At 36.0% G+C, this 19,153-nt stretch overlaps 2 protein-coding genes across 4 annotated transcripts in view; both read right to left on the bottom strand.

Annotated features, from left to right (window-relative positions):
* Positions 1-6,199, bottom strand: part of LOC145292015 (uncharacterized) — a 176,427-nt gene extending 170,228 nt beyond the window's left edge. For 2 of the 3 annotated variants that reach the window (XM_080138012.1, XM_080138011.1), the window contains exon 1: positions 5,946-6,199. The gene's annotated coding sequence lies outside the window, so the exon portion shown is untranslated. The remainder of the gene's footprint in view (positions 1-5,945) is intronic. The other variant, XM_080138013.1, reaches the window with a different exon arrangement.
* Positions 6,200-8,493: 2,294 nt separating this feature from the next.
* On the bottom strand, positions 8,494-9,099 carry LOC145292251 (uncharacterized). The gene has a single exon (XM_080138572.1). It carries the CDS (start codon positions 9,097-9,099, stop codon positions 8,494-8,496), a length of 606 nt encoding a protein of 201 aa, XP_079994698.1.
* Between the last annotated feature and the right edge of the window lie 10,054 nt (positions 9,100-19,153).

A 19,153-nucleotide genomic window follows, 5' to 3' on the forward strand; every position in this document is an offset into this window, starting at 1 on the left:
CCAAATTTTCATTACTAATGATTACTATATTGTCCAATTTCTACTGTACACTCTTTAACCCTTACCCTTGAGTGGCCTCTGGGCCTTGATAATGTGGTGATGCCTATGTAAAAAAAAAATAAATAAATAAAAAAAAAAAAATAAAAAAAATAATAATAAATACAAATTCTACATTAATCAAAATATCAAGTTTAAGCAGATTTTATGACCGGGCAATGCCGGGCGGCCTGCTAGTAAATAACTAAATCAGCCCCCCCCCCTCCCCACCTCTTTGCTAAAAATCTTTTAGACCTTAATTAACTAGTCCACCACCTCGCATAAGCAAATCTTCTCTCTAACAAACAGTATGGATTCAGGCAATGTCGTTCTACTGCAAATATTTTAACAGTCATCTCTGAACGAATATATCATGTACTGGATAAGGCGGGCGAAGCCAAGGCTGTACTCTTTGACAAAGTCTGGCATGAAGAGCTGCTAATGAAAATTAAATTCTACAGTATAACTGGATGTACACTAAATATAATTAGATCCTTCTTCGACAATAAGACCATCCAGGTTGTCATTGATGGACGTATATCCAACATAAGACTAATGTGGGAGTGCTTCAGGGGTTGACTCTTGGACCACTATTATTCCTGATATTCATAAACGACCTCCCTGATAATATTGTGTCCGAGATAGGTATATTTGCTGATGATACAACACTCTATAACATGCATGAGGGAAGAATCATTAGAAAATGACCTCCAGACTGTAGTGGAATGGTGACGCAAATGAATGGTGACATTTAATGCTAGTAAGACTAATAAGCTGCTCTCCTTTAACAATTACAAGACACCTCTCCAACCACCGATATCCATGACAAATAACTACTTGAGAATTCTTCCTTCAAACTCCTCAGCTTAACATTTGCAGAAAATATGAACTGGAACAAATACATTGAGGACATTGCGAAGGCTGCTGCAAAGAAGGTGAGTTCCCTCTATCGAGCTAGAAGACCACATCTGAGCTGGTGCATCTACCACTAGCCACTCCTTCTTGGTTTTCAGTCTAATAGGTCTGATTTTGTCAACTAAGCTTCAATCTCTGTCCTATCGCCGCAATGTTGCATCACTGTGCCTGTCTTACAAATATTTTAATGGAATGTGCTCTGATGAACTTGTTGCACTTGAATCCCCTTGACATACATTTCCCCTACAAACCTACTTAGCAACAAAACCTCACCCCTTCATTGTTGAAGTTCCTTAAACACCAGAAAACTTTCTATTTTAATAGTTTCTTCCCTCAACCAGCTAAACTTTGGAATTCCCTTCCTGCTACCTGCTTCCCTGGCCATACTGATATGCAGAAGTTTAAATGTAACATAAACCAACATCTTGTTAATCTTTCCCAGGCATGGTTTCAAATGGTAGCCCCATATGTCCAAGTGGTGATATACCTTGTTATGGGTGAATTTGAGTAAATAAAAAAATAAAAAAATAAATTCAAATTTGCTTACAAAGACTCATTTGATCAGATTTTCACTCTCCAAAGAATACTTGAACATTGCTGATGCTACCAGCAAAAGATCATTGTCTGCTTCATTAATTTTGCTGCTGTATATGACTGTTAATTATGGAGCCCTTTGGAAGATCATGCATGCCAATGGCATGCCCCCAAAACTGCTGGACTTCTTTGATATTTAATCTGGTGTCTGATATGCATTCTCTCGCCTATGCTCTTCAATTACGTCATCGACTGGATCAAATTGAATGCCTTAGCCAACTTATGGTGTAAATCAGGTTTACAAATATTGGATTTCGACTACACTGACGATGTCACCAAATTGGGTAAAAGCTTTGCTGAGATTCAATTGGCCACTGACAAGATGCAATCTTTCCTTTCAAAGATTGGCATGAAGATAAACACTGATAAGTCAAAGTTGCTGACGACAGGTCTCCTAAATAAAAAACAGCTTGTCATCCTAGACAGAGAAACCCTTGAAAAAGTTGATCAGTTCTAGTATCTTGGCGCCATCATACACCACAATTGGCCAAGAAAAGGAAGACATCTTCAACCACATCAACAATGCTCATACAGCCTTTGCTCGTGGCTCTGATCTCGAAAAGAAATAATGCTGAACACCAAAGTTAAGATTTACCAGGCCCTTGTCCACAACATTCTTCTTTATGGCTGCAAGACTTGGCCTACGTGGGTAAATGACCTATGCAAACTGGAGATATTTTACCATCACTGCCCATGCCGCATCCTCTATATCTGCTGGCAACAGTTTATCTCCAATAGTAAAGTTTGCACTCATTGCAAGATCCACTCCCTTCAAAAATCTCTAAGTTAGAAGAAACATTGCGGTAGCCAATTCAAAACCTAGTTCAGGACGCTGAACTGATTCCGAGCCCTCATCTTTACAGGGTCCGTCACTAGAACTGTAAATAGTTAGCACTCGTAATAGAAGCAGCCTTGGATTGCTGTGTCTGGTCAGCCAGTGTTCGGGGCATGGTAAACTTGTTGGAAAAAGCAAGCTTAGCACACCCAGGGTGAATGCTGGAACTATGACAATGACTCCCTATATATACACAATTTTAATTCCAACCTGCAAATTAAGGAACTCAATAAATTAAACCTATTATATAACTGGTTTATAATGCATTTCAGAAAGGAAGATTGGTGTAAACAATGTTAATGCATGTCTCAGAACATTTATACAAGGTTGAGGTAAAATCACCCAGTCCTTTTTTCATCATCCAGCCAAACATACATGCTTATCATCAGGAAGCTACAGAGAGAAATGAACACATGCAACTATAGGCAATATTTAATCAAGAAGAAACATTTGTCATAAGCATTTTCCAGGAGAAATTTCTAGTATAAATAAGATGTGTAATCAGTTTTAAAGGTAGGCTTCAATCTGATGAGCTCAGAGGAAGATTAAATCTGGACATTATAGAAAGATGCATACAGAAAAGGAAGCTTTAATGGTATGTTCATGTTTAAAGAATTAAAAGGTTAATAAATGTCTGAGGGTTTTTCCAAAAGTAAAGCTTCCATTTTTTTTTTTTTTTTACTCAAAAAGTGGAAAAGCTAGGAAAACAGAAATGGTACCATTAAAATGAGTGACCTTTTATGGTTCAGAATTGTTTCTGGACCATACTTTGTAATGCGAAGATCATTCCAAAAATAAAGCCTTCTATTTTTTTTACGGGAATGGTACCATTAAAACGATTGACCTTTTGTGCCCCAGAATTTATTTTTTTACATAATAACCATCATTCTCAATATTAGGAATTCAATGACACATTTCTGCTTCTAATGCACCTCCATAATAGGGATTGTTTTCTTAGAGTCTCTCACTGTCTATATCTGCAACAGAGATTAAACTTTCAGGTCATGATAACAATGCAATTTGCATTCATCATAACAATGCAATTTGCATTCCCTTCTAATCTAAAATTCTAAAAGGGTGGAATAAAAATAGGCGGGATTATCTTCAGAACACCTCTCATAGATCTATTGAAGTAGCAGGGTAGTCTATAAAGGAAGATTAAGGAAAACCAGGGAGGAATTAATAAGGAAGAACCTGGCCAGAGATCGGTTACTTCAAAAGTGATTTTTTTCAAAACTATATAATCATGTAAAATGTTAAACTGAATCTGATAATGGTGTTCAATTTTAAATAGAAATTTAAAGTAAACCTTTCAAGTTCTCGGGTTCACAGTTGCAATCAAAATGGTTTCTCTCAGTGATATTAAAGTTTTTTTTTATACAAGGTCATTATGCAGAGGAAAACAACTCCATCTTACTAAAAGATTCGTTCAATTTTCATCTCATAATTTTGGACGCTAAAACCAACAATATTTTTATTAAGTCAAAACATCAAAAACGAAAGCTTCAACGGTTATTTTTTAATGTAACAAAGTTAACATCAATGATACAAAACGTAGTCTTTACGCAACTATTAAAAGAATCGTTTTTGTTTTCATGTCACAATTTACGATGCTAAAAACCAACAATATTTCCATTAGATGAAAACATTTGAAAAAGAAAGTTGCGGAAACTTTTTTTTTCGACTACATTACAAAAAATGAAAATGCAACAATAGTTGTAGAGGAATTATTTTTCATCTCATAATTTAGGATGCTAAAACCAACGATCTTTTTATTAAGTCGAAACATTAAAAAAAAAAAAGCTGCAGCGTTTGTTGTTTTTTTTTTAATGTAACAAAGTTGATAAAATTAATAATACAAAACGTAGTTTTTATGCGACTATTAAAAGAATCGTTTCTGTTTTCATATCAAAATTTATGACGCTAAAACCAATAGTATTTTCATTAGATGAAAACATTTGAAAAAGAAAGTTGCAGCCACTTTTCTTTTTTCAACTACATTTTTAATAAAAAGTAAATAATATGGTGAGGTTCTAATAAAAAAAATTTTACGTCAAAGCTTTCTTATTTTGATGTTTTGATTTAATAAAAATATTGTTAATTTTAGCGTCCAAAATTATGAGATGAAAAAGATGAATGAATCTCTTAGTGAGATGGCGTTGTCTTCCTCTGCACAATGACCTTGTATAAAAAAAGCGCCGCCACAACACCACCCGCCCCTCCACCGCCCTCTAATGTAAACAGAATTTTTTGTGAAATATTAAACTGCAGAAGCACCTGTTAACAAGTTCTATAATGAAAACAACGAAAACAAAAGTATGTTTTTGTAAACTTACTGACAGCATAGTTAGCGTCCTAAATTATGAGATGAAAAAAAAAAATGAACGAATCTCTTAGTAAAACAAAACCAGCGCCAGTTTTCGGGGGTGCTGAACACAAATATCACAGTTAAATTTGTTTTAGGATATGAAGAAATTACTAGGTGGTCAGAAAGTGGGTGCTCATTTAATGTTAAATTTATATAGGAAAGTGATCCCCCACTTTTTGAAAAAGTAATTTCGGGTTTAAAAAGTTGTCACAAAACAAATATAGAAATTTTTTCATATCACGAAAACTATTTATCTCCTCCAAATTTAAATGTGATATTCGTTTTCAGCACCACCGAAGAAAACCTATAAAAGTCGTCATTTTAAAGTTTTTTGAGGAGTTGGAAAGAAACTTGACACTGGCTAATTTAGTCGTTTTTATTTAATGTAAGCTTGAAAAAACAACAAATCTGAGAATTAAAATGAACAAATTTCCAACCATAATCAGGATATAATGCTATAATGACAATTTAAGAGTTTAGTGAAATGAAATATTTTCAATTTATAGGAATGTTTGAACGTGAAAGTTACGCAGACAGTATTTCAACGAAGTTTAATCATGACCAGATTTAGTTGAAATAAAATAACTTTTAACATACACAATTAATTTGACTGAATATTTTTACATAATGGATACAATCATCGCCGCTTTTATCGCATTGAAGCAGTAATATTTGCATTGACATTTTTCTTACGCACACTTTTTAAGGATAAATAAACAAAAGCCGTTACTCGATTTAAGATCCACAACCGATAAAAATATTTAGACATTAAGTGAACGACTTTTTATTTTTGCTGCGATGGAGCAACAAAGACTGCAACTAACATTAAATAATATATTTATTATTTTACACATAACCTTTATTTTCATCAGAACTCATTTTTTTTATTTATATTGTGTTTATTTTTAGTATTTTAAAAGCTTTGCAATATTTGATCAAATATTAGTACAACTGAAAATATTGAAACATTAAAAGTATTTTAGTACTCACAGAAAAACTGCTACATTTATATACCATGAAAAATCAATATTAATCAAGAAAGTTTTACAAAAGTGCATGGAATAAAAATTATTTTTTTAATATTGTTTCCATTTATTATAATGCATAAAATAAAATAAAAAAACAACGATGCACTTTTTAATGTTGTTTATCAGCAACCATTTCGGTTTTCAAGTACAATTGCTCGAAAAATCTCACCTCGCCAATTTTAGTCAGGGAAGACTACCTGAAATATTTGATGGACGTCTCTTTCTTTTCAGGGTAAAATAGAGGATTTTTTTATGAAATTACCAAGAAATCTGATGTAAATACCAAAATAGTTATGAATAGTTTAAGAATAGTGTAGAAACATTTTCTCTTAATTGCTTATTGTAACATGTAATGGAGTTCAAACAGTATGCAGTCGGGTAAAAAGACGGTGTGATTTAAAGGAAGTGACGTTTTTTCCTGTCAGGCCCAGTAACAACTTCCGGTAGCATTTTTTTTTTTTTTTTTTTTAATTTTTTTAGTATCTCGGAGATATTTTGTAAATATTTAATATATTCTGAATTAAATATTTAATTTATTCTATATATTCTGAAATTCTGAATTAAATATTTGGGTTTGTTTTACTGTAAACATAGATTCGAAAAAGTTGTCACAAAACAAGTATATAACAAATAAATGTTATCAAAGGCAAGATGACTTACTTTTCTACCTAACTGGATATGTTTTTAGGGTATTTTTTTAGAGGTCCACCTCCACAATTTTCTTTTCAATGACAACTTAGATATTTTTTTGACGATGCTGACTACGAAAATTGCATTGAAATTTTGCAGAAATAATTAGTTATCGAGATATAAAAAGTTGTATTATGCATTTTATTTTTTGGCGGCCATCTTTTTTATGCGCGTGCAATGTCAGTCATAGATGAGTAGATTTGTTTATGGCTCGCGTGCAATAATCGTGCATACGTATGTGTGAATAAGTGTGTTTCGTCATGCTGGTGAAAGGAAGTAGCAATGAAGATGTTGACAAGAAAAAAGAAAATGAGAACCAGTTCACTCAGCGTTTATATATTTTTTTGAGAGGCTCCCAAGCAAGCTGGGAAAAAGGTTTGGAAATTAAGTCTTTGAGCGTTGATGTACGTTTTTGTCACGTGGTATGCTTCCGACTATGTCTGCTGAACAAAACACGTTTTAAGTTTTCTTCCCTGCAGATTTTGTGTGGGCATATTTTGTGAAATCTTTGCACCTCTGAAATTTATTAATTTCTTTTATTACGTGTAATTGGATTTTTATTTATTTATTTATTTATTTAAACAAGAAATGAATGCAATTTTAAATGTGTTTAACTGCACAAACACTCCCACCAGATTAGAAAAGATATAAATATTTTTCAATATTTAATGTATTCCTTCAAATGTTTCGGCCAGTGGGCTCTCCCACCGATTTTTGTTGTAGGTTTGGCGTTCGTATCTTTTTCTGCTGCACTCCCTTGTTTCATGGGAGTTTATTTTGATGAAGAAATGGTCTGAGGATATTCTTCAATATACGCTGGTTTAATTCAGTCAATTGCGATGTTATCTTTCCTTTCTTTTTGCAGGACAGTAAAATATTTTTTACACCTGTCCAAAAGTAATGGTCCTAAGTAATTTGGACAAAGTGGCTTGTTACTGCATCATTCCTGATAAATACATATTTGCGAATGTGAAGGTCGTTCAGAATATGTTTGTTTGTCAACCCTCTTGGTGGGTTTTTGCCATCTGATTACGAAATCATGAATCTGTGGGATAGGCTATCTATCCGGTCCGGTTTGCGCATTTAATCTCCTAAAATCGCTGCAAGGACGCCATGTTGTCACATCTGATTTTTGCACCATGTGTAAAAAAAAAGAAAACCAAGCGCTTTTGGACGGTCGGATAATTCCTTGCTGTAACATGCGTTGAAACTCGTCTTTCATGATCCTGTATTTATCTGGTTTCAAACGTCTGGGGGGTGGCGTAGATGGGTTGTCCATTCGTTTTGATATAATGCTTTGCATTATACTTAATAGTGTCCATGTCTTTGAATGGCTGAGAGGGTTGTGGATATTTTTGAAGTAGCTGATGAATGTAAATGTCTTCAGGTAAGACAGAACTGATTTTGGTCGACTGATATTTCATGATGATAATTTTTAAATCATGATATTTTTAATCATGGTATCTTTAATCATGATCTTCTTTTGATTGCCCGTTAGTGTGGGATTAGTCATGTCTACAGACAAATTGAATCTGGATAGAAAATCTGCTCCTAATATTGGCGTTGTCATGTTGGCTATGGTAAAAATCCATGAAAAATTCCGTCACATGCCGAGATTAATAATCAAGGATTTCTTTCTGTGAGTCGGTATTTTTGTGACATTAGCTGCTTGGAGGTGGTTAGACTGTGGCATAGTTTCTTGATTTTGCAATGGTGGTATCATGCTTATCTCCGCTCCAGTGTCTATTAAGAAGTTATATCCATGAGTGTTGTCACGAATATAAAATAGACAACTTTTTGTAGAAACTCCAGCAACAGTTGTCTCTACTGGTTGGAATGTCCATTTCTCTATTTCTTATTGTTAAAGTACAACATCTTGCTTCAGTACCAAGTTTTCCATGATATTAACAATATTCGCTCGTTCTCTTCCGTGTGTTGCTTCAACCTCTACTAAGGCTTCGTCTTCTATAGGTAGGTCATTTATTGAGTGAGTACCAATGGTCTGTCTGTAGCAAATCTTGTAACTGTCATAAAAGTTTTTCAATCATAGACTTGAGTTCATTAAATTCCTCGTCTTTTGTTTGTAGCGATTGTGATTGCACAGAGTTCATTTTGTGGTTCCGAATATTTTTTTGTATTTGGTCTGCCATGTCCGCTAGTTTTTCGGCTTTTGTTTCTTCTGCCGTGGGTGCAAGAATTTGTATTGTTGTATCGAGTAGTTTGTCCAACCATAGACTCTGCATAATGTTCTCGGACATTTTGTTGTCGCCCAATAATGTTCGCATATGCTGTAATGGTTGTGAGGAGGTACAATCTCCTAATTCAACCTGCGTGAAGAAATTGCCCAGCATTGCCTCATTGGATAAGCCAGCCTGTTTCAATATCACCTCCTTAAGCCAGCCGTATGGCTTGTCTTCTGGCATATTTTCCAGTAAATCCATCACCTTGTTGACGTTTGTTGGTAGCTTTTCAACTAAGCAACAATATTTGGTTCTCCACAACGTAATCTGTTTTGCATCGAAAAGTTCCTGGATTTGGACGAACCAGGACTTTATATTAGTGAGATTGAAGATATTCAGTGATAACATAGCCAGCGGTGTGGCAGTGCTGGCTGTGCATAGTAATTTCAACATCTGGTGCCGCTGGCAAGGGGTTACTGGCTGCTGACGGAGCGGACTTCACAGCTCGGCACACATGGGCCGATCTACCAGCTGTCGAAAAAGCTGACGCTTTTATAGTCATAAAGTGGGCGTAGTTGTGGGCAAAGAGAGTTTTAATCGCTGATTTGCGTTTTGCTTTTTAATTGTGTTTGTTTTTTGTGCTTTAACGCGTTGTAGGGAATCGTCCATTTGGTGCATGTATACATGCATTGTATCGATTTAGAGCTAAGAAAGTTGTGAATGTAATCTAGTCGGTGTTGTACTGGGCAGTGTTTTGTGAAATGATTATGTGTGTTTATATGGTGCCGGATTTGCGTTTGCTGTGATGTTTGTGTTTTGTATTTTGGTTTTTCTTTTGATGTACGGCTTTCTCTGGCGTTTTTTTTTTTTTGTTGAAGTGAGGTGCGAGTTATTCTATTGATGTTTGTGCATGAAAAAATGGGATTTGATGTTGTCGTGCATATTTAATGTGTTCATTTGCATTGTATTAATGAATGAGCTTTGTCTTAGCGTTGCCATTATTGTCGCCGTCACTACTTCTGCTGGCTTCTGGTTTATTCATGTAAATATTGAAGAATATGCAACACATTCCTATCATGAACCAATTTTAATTTAATTATTTAAAAAAATTTTTTTTTTACAGATTATATAAAAATTATATTATGTTGAAGGTTACTTTCACGCAAGGAAAATATTAGAATCTTACTTATAAAAATCAAGCTAAAAATGTAATATGAAAAAAAGAGGAAATAATTTTTTCAATTATATTTTTTTTTTGTGTTTAAATATTAAATAAACAATGCTTAATTAAATGATAATGTCGTTATTTTGATAGATTAATTTTTCCTTGAGTTATATCGACTTCATTAATACAGACTTTAGGGACTCTTTTGTAATGTTCCTGAAAACATTTTTTTTTTTTAATTGTTAAAATTGATGATACTTTATTTTCATAAAAAAGCAAAAATATATTCATTCATTTGAAAACCATAACTTTAGTAAAGGTGTTTTTTGTTTAAACAAAATAATACATTTCCACTAAGATTAAAATAAAAATAATTAGTGCATTATATTCCATGATCATTAAATTTAATTAAAATTGGTTAATTTTCTGATTTTTGGTGAATTTTTAAGTAAAGGGAGGGGTTTATACATTTTGAACATCAGCTATTCATTTTGCACATACCTAAAATATTGTTTTATTTTTTGTGTAAATAAGTAAAAACATTTTTTTTTTTTTGCATGATTAAAAATTAAGGTACTATTACACCTCACACACTGCTTATTTTATTTTTTATTTTTAGTGGAGGGGGATTACTGTTTTGTTTTTGAGTTAAGGTTAAGAATTAGGGTTTGTGCACCTCCAAGCAAAAAGCCAATGAAAAAGCAATACCAAACATGCTTAGCTAATGAAAATTTAAGCAGACGACTTTTAATAAATTGGAAGAAAAAAAATTATTTTTAATCACACATAAATGTAATCAATAAAAAAAATGCAAGACATAAAAATGAATTCATTGATGATAAAATGCTGCAGACACCAAAGCAAGCATTTGCAGACACCAAAGCAAGCATTAAACTTTTGCCAAGAAAATTAATAGCAACCAATTTGAGATGCAAGGCATATTGAAGAAAATGTATGCTGAAAAATGTATGTTACTCAGTTTCTTCCATTTCCTATAGCTCTTCTCATCTCTCTTTGCCATTGACGTGTAGTAGTAATGTCACAAATAGTCTCACTGCAAATAGACAAAAAGGTGCATTCTTTCTGCTTGCATATGTAAAGAAGAAGAAAAAAATGCAAGATGTGTACCTGGTTTTATGCAAGAAGACGTGAAGAATGTGAAGCCTGTGTGATTGGGTAAGATTTAAAGCAGATAAAAGAACCCGGCTTGGAGGGAAAGAGGGCAGTTCTTTGCAAGGGTCAAAACATTATGATTAAGCTAATTCCCTGTGCAACAAGCTAATTCCCTGTGCAATAATAATCAAACACAAATGGCAAGCAAAGCATTTGACATTCAGCTGTTTCCCAAATTTTATGGCATTTCACCAGATCACACAGTGTCCGAATGGTTGGAACAATTAGAGTTGACATGTGAAATGTGTGTTGTTGAAAACGCCAAGTGTGTTCTATCATTCAGACTGAGAGGTGTGGTTCTGTCAGTATACCAACGATTAACATGGGACCAAAGCAGGTGAAAGAAACCCTCCTTATGGCTTTTTGTTGCATTTGACAAGTTTGCACCCTGTGAAAACTGTGGGCAAATACTTGGGTATCCTACAAGACCTGGCACATTTGATCAAAGAAAACCCCTCTAACTGGTGGCTCAGTTGTGCTTTTGCATTAGGACTCTTCGCTACGGTTAGACAACAATTGCGTGGGTTCTCAAAGATGGAACACATGACCCTAGAACAGATCCTTGATAAGACTCAACCACTCATGACAGAAGAAGTAGAGGTGGGTGATCCTGTTGCTGCAGTGACTGTATGACATAGTTCTTCTTCATGTGTCTGTGGACCCACCTTTAAACCCTGATCAGTAGGGCACAGTTGCAGTGCAGTGCCACTAGTGTGGAGGTCCTAATCATTTTGCCAGAGATTGTCGGCAGCTTGGGGGAAAAGCAAGAAGAGCTCTCTCAGAGACACACTATTATTGGTGCTAGCAACAAGCACATGTCGTATCAAGGTGTCCAGGAAACAAGACAAGGGACAAGGGGCCAGCACTACTCCCTTCCCACATAGACTACAAAATGTGCTCTCTGTAATAAAGGTAAAAATCAATGAGGTAGATTAGTTGGTGGATTCTGAATGCTCCTCATCCATTGTGAGTGGGTTGTTATGTCAGCCAAAAGTATGTAAAAGTACCACAAGAAAATGCCTTTACGTCACAGTGTTAGCAGCATAACTAATAGTGACTAACAGAAATCCATGAAGAATGACGTACTACTGGTAAACAAAAAGCCATTGGGATTTGAACTCCTGCTGGAAATGGACATCATCAAGAAACTCGGTGGCGTGCATATTGACAAAGAAAGCAGCAAGGTACACTTTACTGAGGCAACTCTTGTTCTGGGTGCAACAATAGAAGTAGAGCAGCTTGATTTTTGTGCAGAGCTCGATCAACACACCAAATCCTGGATGGTGTCATGAAAGTGGTCAGGTAATTAGCCGCCAGAAAAATTATGCCACAGAATACCACATGATAACATCCCTGCAAAAGCTTATGCAGAATACAAAAAGGAGTTACAAACCTGGATTGATAATGGATGGTTGGTTTCTTACCCAGAAGAGGAATTGGGACCCCCAAAGAGCTTAATCCCACTAATGGCAGTCATCCAGCTGAACAAACAAAAAGTAAAACCAGTGCTCAACTATTGGAAATTAAAACATGTGGACCCATTTACGGCTCGCATAGACATACATACTGAAAAGTTGGGAGAATAGCGGCGAGCAGGATCAAATGTAGACCTTTGCAAGGCATATCTTCAGGTACATGTGCACCAATCAGTGTGGTCCTATCAAACTGTACCAATTTAGTATTAAAGGTATTGCCTGACCTGCATGGTGTTTGGACTCAATGTGGCACCATCTGTCTAGCAAACAATTGTTGATACTATTTTGATGAAGGATAAGCACAGACAGCAGGTAACATCTGCTTACATTGATGATGTGTATGTAAACAAAAGTGTTGTGCCTGTAGCACATGTGAGGAAGCATCTCTACAGCTTCAGCTTCCTCAGCAAAGAATCAAAGAGGTTACAGGATGATGCACAAGTACTTGGTTTACAGGCCTGAAGAAAGGATGATGCTCTGTATTGAAAAAGAGGAAACAAGATCCCAGACATGCCTTGTGTCATCACGCAACAGAAATATATTTTCATTATATGGCAAATTAGTTGGGCACCTTTCCATGGGTGCTTGGCTTCATGTTATCATGGCATTCATCAAGCAGAAAGCATCTGATGTTACCACTGGGTGGAATGACAAAATTTATGACGCCTCTCTTAACACCATGATTAAGGAGGTTCTCACCAGATGGCACAAATAAGACCCAGCACAGGTCAAATGGTCAAGATGGCCATGATGGGTTGATGCAAACTCTCTTGCTACCAGTGTATCATTGATGGGGTTGTAGTAGAGAATTCTTGCTTGTCACATTCAGAAAAGGATTCCCAACATATTAACCTTGTGGAACTTGATGCCATTATTAAAGGGATAAATTGAAAATCTTCTAGAATTGTTTGTGGATTCTGCTTGTGCCCATAAGTGGATGTCAAATACCTTTACCAACAGGACCAGGGCACGAATCAAAGACATAAGTGAGATGCTCATTCAACAGCGGCTTGATACTATAATAAAATTGGTGAAGGAATGGATGTGTATTTAGTCATATCTATCAAAAACTGTACGGCATAATCATGTTGACACATCGGTTCCCATTGGATCACCAAAGTTAAGCAACGTTGAACCTAGTCAGTACTAAATAGGTGACCATTTGGGACTTCCAGGTGCTGTACGTGCTCTCCGCTTATCTCGGCATTGTTTCCAGTCATCCTGGACTTTTCCTTGCAACTGGACTCAAACAGTGCTGATTCAGGAGAGGTGTGGTTGGAGATTGTGCAAGCCTTGCCTCACAATTACACGTGCAGCTGCCCCTCCAAGGGGTATCCTTTGTCTTTCAAGACTGAACGGAGGCATTGGATCCAAAACAAGGTGGATCAATTGATAAGAGTGCCATAGAGATGGCTTGATGCAATTAAGAGGTACACTAAGCCCATGCAAACTGTCTGCACTGTGCCGTGAACTCAGTTGGGCTTAACCAGATTAAGAGTGTTCACCAACAAAGCGGTCATCCTGGTGTAAGACGAATACTACTTTGTGAAACAGATTGACCCTGAGGTTTCTTGGCCTGCTGTGAAAACCGTTCTCAGAGAATGTAAAGAATGTCAGCCAATAGATCTGTCACCCATATAGAAGGTGCTTTGAATGGTAAACAAACATGGCAAAGATTAGCGATAGATATTACCCATTGTAATGGGCCTCAACTTTTGCCATTGATTGATTGTGGTCCCACTCGGTTTGCTATCTGGCGATGCCTTCCTTAGCAAGATGCAACAAGTGTAATCAACCAACTGAAGATGGTCTTCTATGAGTGGGGCCCACCGACAGAGATTCTGACAGTGCCTTTCAAAGCAGCTTGTTTAAAACTTTCCTTGATGAATGGAAAGTACGACTTTGATTCTGCTGTGCATCTTCTCTGGTAATTGCATTATCAAGCGATGTTACAGAACTGTTAAACTGATTGCCATCAGAAAACAGTGCACTCTACCAGAAGCATTATATCCTCTGCCACAGCACCTGCCAATCGGGCCTATTAATACTGCATATGGCTAAAAAAAAAAAATCAATAGAACATAGGCACTGGCACACAATAAATAGCAGACTGTCTTCAAAACGGTAGACATAGATGATATACCACAAAATATAGAGTTACCAGTGCACAGAACATATCGGTTGATGGAATACCACACCATGTAAAAGATCTGTGACCCATAGTGGGACCAGGTCTGCCAATAGTCTTTTCTGACATGTCTTCAGATGATACAGGTGAAAGATTTGTGACAATTGAAGAGAGACCATGTGAACAGGCATCCAGCATAAATGAAGGTGATGCCTCTTCTGATAATAGTTCTAATGGTGACCCCGGTCCTGGATATGACCATAAACTATATCCAGTGGTCAGGCTCCAGCTTGCGGGCTTTGGGGAGTGTGGAGCCACCCTTTAATTGCCACTGCTCCCAGGTCCACTCTGACCCGGAGTGGTAGTACCTGTTAGGGTCCCAACTATGGGTTAAATAGAAACCAACTTGAAAACAACAAATATATTCTATCAAACTTTTTCTTCAAAATCTTTGGATTTAGCATTAAATAACCTGAAAAGGGTTGATATGTCGTAAAACAAAAACAAAAAACAAAGTAATGGTGACCCAGTAAAGGTACCACTGTGAAGAAGTAGATGGGACAAAAGACCACCTCTCGAATGTTTCATGTGTGATCATAGGATCAGGGGGGAGTGTTGTAGTAATGTCACAAATAGCGTTACCGCAAAGAGACAATGGGTGTGTTCTTTCTGCCACATGCGCATAAAAAGAAGAAGAAAAAGAGAAAAGGCAAAAAGTGTACCTGGTTTGATGCAAGAAGAAGACATGAAGAACTTGATATACCCACGTGACTGGGTGAGATTTGAGGTGGATAAAAAAACCCGGCTTTGTTACGTCTTGCGTGAGGGGAAACATTACGATCAGTCGCGACCTTGCAGAACATGATGGCTGCCCTTCAGTTGACTGAAAATATTCTTCTAACAGTTTCCTCTTCCACACAAAAAAATAACATAGAAACATTTTTACACAAAATATAATTCCCCTCCCAATAAAAAACTTACAAAAAAATAATAACAAAAATAAAGTTTCTATTTATTTTAAAGAAAAATAAAAAATGTTACCTATGAAACTTGCGGTTTTTGTTATATTTTAATTTATTGTTTTACCTTTTTTTCTATATATGTTATTTTTGTTTCCTAGTGTTTTTAACTTTGATCGCCACTTGGCATATTCCGGTGGTCTATGTCAACTGCCATGCGAGCCTAAGCTAACATCATGGAAATCCAGGTTGCTAACTACTTTTCCGGTAAAACAAATCCTGCTTCTGATGTTATATGATCGCTGGGCAGCGCCAGTTAGAAAATAATTACTCAGAATCAGGTTATCTATCTATCTGTTTAATATCTATTTTTCTCTAGCTGACAGAATGACAATAGTTGAATCATGGGAAACGATAGTTCATTGAGCACTGCTGGTGCAGAAGGGTTAAAGGGCCAATGTTGTTACATATATCAAACTGAATGACCAGTCAACTGCACCAAAGCTAGGTAGATGGGGGACCGGATTTGACGTTCCGGTTTTGAGTAGTAAATTTTAATTGACACAAAAGAGACAAGATGTGAGGATCAAGATTTCCTCAAAAAGGGGGTGACGGTTTGCTCGCATGCCAGGATCACCGATCCACTCTAGCCTACCTGTGGAATGGAATAAAATATATATAAAACAACAATCATAGTCTTGTGTTCGTTTGGCATGAGTTTGTTTTCAGTTGTCTGAATCAACTCCAAAAATGATCGACGAAGAGTCCTCCATGGCTAAGCAGAGCCAGGTATGTCTTTGTGTCATGTATTATGATACGTATTCATGTTATATTTAATTGCCACACACACATTAACTAGACGGTCACGACCCTGATTAATACAGCTTGATAAGTTGATAAGAGAAATTGCCTCAGTCGGGAAGGATTCTCCTTCATGAAATGAGGGAGTATGGGCTAAGCATAGCATTATACCGATCATTATCGATCGGTGAAGGGATTGGGAAAAATAATTGTAGAAATTTTAAATGAATGTCACTTATTGACGGAATGTTCGAAATTACATTGTTAAATGTGTTTTCATTCTTTTTTTTTTTTTTGATATTGTGAATTACTAAAACAAACCATGTGGGGGCAGAAAAAGAAAGAGAGAGACAGAGAAAGAGAGAGATAAAAAGAGAAAAGAAAGAAATATTTTGCTGTGCACAAGTGATGAGTAAGAGAGAGAAAGAAAGAGTGAGAGATCTTCGCAGTCAGGTACATTTTGTACATAAAAGTTAATCAAGTTGAAAGAGAGGTTGTTGAATTTTTTTTTTTTAAACGAATGTATTGAGTGATTTTTGTGCAGAGATTGTGATTATGTGTTATTGACAAATCTTACTAGAGTTGAGTGAACCGATGGTGGAATAATAATTGTTTTTTTTCTTTTTTTTACGCATTGTGATTGGACGATTATCCTATTTTTGTTGATTAGAAGTTCGTTGGGATTGAGTTATACTGATTGCTTTTTGAAATGTTGAAATGTGTTGTCCGAGTAAAACAATTGTTGTCGAATTGAGTTTTCATTGTGGTTTGATGTTCTGTTTTTTGAGAAAATTGTGTTTTCGATATAAGAAACTATGTAAGAAATTCTGCAGAAATAAGCAGGCTCCTCATTGGGCAGTTTGTCCGCCCACGATTTTGTTTGAACCTACCAGATTGCTTGTTATTACTAATTGCCAAGGGTACTCTTGGCGCCAAATTTATCTTTTCAGATCACCATTTTTGACATAGACTCAGATTGAAATGGACATTCGAAATTAACTTGAGGCTTGTAGCCTCAAAATCACTTTGTCTCATTGAGACGTTTTAATGCCCTTATGTGAGTCGAAATGTTATGATTATTTGCAAACACCAATATTGGGCGAATTATTATATTATCGCACATGTTTGTGCTCTGTGAATCAATTGACTTTCATCATTACAATGTCAGAAACGAAATTAAGGTCTACAGTTTGACCTGTCATTTGTCCACCTTTCGGACACCTTTCGGTTATCTACAGTAAACTCCATAAGGCTACTGGACTAGCAGTATTCATCTTGGAAGGCATCACTCAACTCTTTAACCTGTTGCAGCATTCTTCGTCAGCTGAATTTTGTATCCAGCATATTGCGAAGATGAACTATTACCCTTTTAGGGAGTTACCGGCCTACTATGGCAGATAGCTAAAGATGACACATCTTTTGCAACTTGAATCTTTTTTCTTTAATAAAATATATGTTAAAGTTTAAAAGGTGGGTCTGTTTTAATTTCTGATTGGTTTTCTTTCATTCTGCCAGGGAAAAGATCAATGTGAGAGAATTTCTCACAGTTAAAGAGAAGTGAATTTGGACTAGATTGGAAAAATGTGTTGATATTGTTGTAATGACTGAGTTGATCTTTTTAAGGTTGTAACTGTTGTTATTTTGAAGTCAACCGGACAGTGGACTGTTGTTCCGGAAGCTTACTTGTGTAATTTTGTATTGGGAATGCTGTGAAAGGAAATCGTTTTTTGTATGATTTTTTTTTTTTTTGTTTGTTTTATTTTGTTGCTGTTATTGTATCATTCTTCAGACTGGAAAAAGGCGAATAGTTTTGGCTTTCAGACAGATTTAGATTAATGATTAATTAGTAAAAATAAATAAATAAGTAAAAATAAATAAATAAAAGTAAAAAAGGAAGAAAAAAGAAATAATATGAAATAATTAAGCGGTTGCTAAGAAGGAAATAGATGAAAAAAGAAAACTACTACAGGGTTATGAGTAAGAGGTCAGTTAGTTTATGTAAAGTTTTGGACAGATCAAGTGCACGGGGTATATTCTAGTTTTCAAGATGGTTGTAAATCTTTTTTTTTTGTGGGATTTTTCTACGAATCCGTATATTCGGTGGGAGACATAGGAAAATGCTCTCGTAAGGCTATAAGAAAAATCATTTATCTTGCAGGGGTCATGGAAGTGCGTTATAGCTGTGACAGGGAGATTATCGTGATCTCTGCGTGATCCTAGGATGCGAAATGGCACCATGCTTTCAGTCTGCAGACGTTTGTAAACGCTCATTCTTGGGTATCAAGAGTGCCCAACGTTATGCATGGACAACCACAATAAGTTGAAAATAATTTTGGGTTCTAGAATCAGCGAAAATATTCTATGGCTTCAGAAATGGACTTAGTTACTGAGACAGCAACAAGTCGGCGAAATGTAAATATGTATGTAAGAGGGAAATGTAAGAAAAAAAGGATAAAATGCACATATTATTTTCTAGCTGTCGTTGATAATTGTATTCGTTGATGTGTTATGTTATTCATTTATTTTTTGGGTGTAATCCCGCCAACAGGGGCAGATGATTGATGGTGGTTGAGGTCCATCACGAGACAGTCACTCAGGTGTGATGAGTGGAGAAGAAGTGCATAGCATATAGAAAGGCCGTCATGAGTTTTGAGCAATTGGGATGCGCCCAGAAGGGGAGTGATAGCAAGATACCTGATTAGGACTTTAAAGTTGTATGAAAGGGGAGTTCCTTGATCTTAGGTTTCCTCAATGTTTTGGCAGAGGATGGAATTGCCACACGATTGCCGTATCCGCTAGTTAGGTG

Source organism: Euprymna scolopes, chromosome 13 (genome assembly GCF_053919585.1).
Source record: "Euprymna scolopes isolate OS-2025 chromosome 13, ASM5391958v1, whole genome shotgun sequence".
In the NCBI taxonomy this organism is placed as follows: Eukaryota; Metazoa; Mollusca; class Cephalopoda; order Sepiida; family Sepiolidae; genus Euprymna; species Euprymna scolopes.

What these genes read in the sequence shown, in the direction of transcription:
- LOC145292251 (XM_080138572.1), bottom strand. Translation starts at nt 9,099, where the DNA reads ATGTTGAAATTACTATGCACAGCCAGCACTGCCACACCGCTGGCTATG.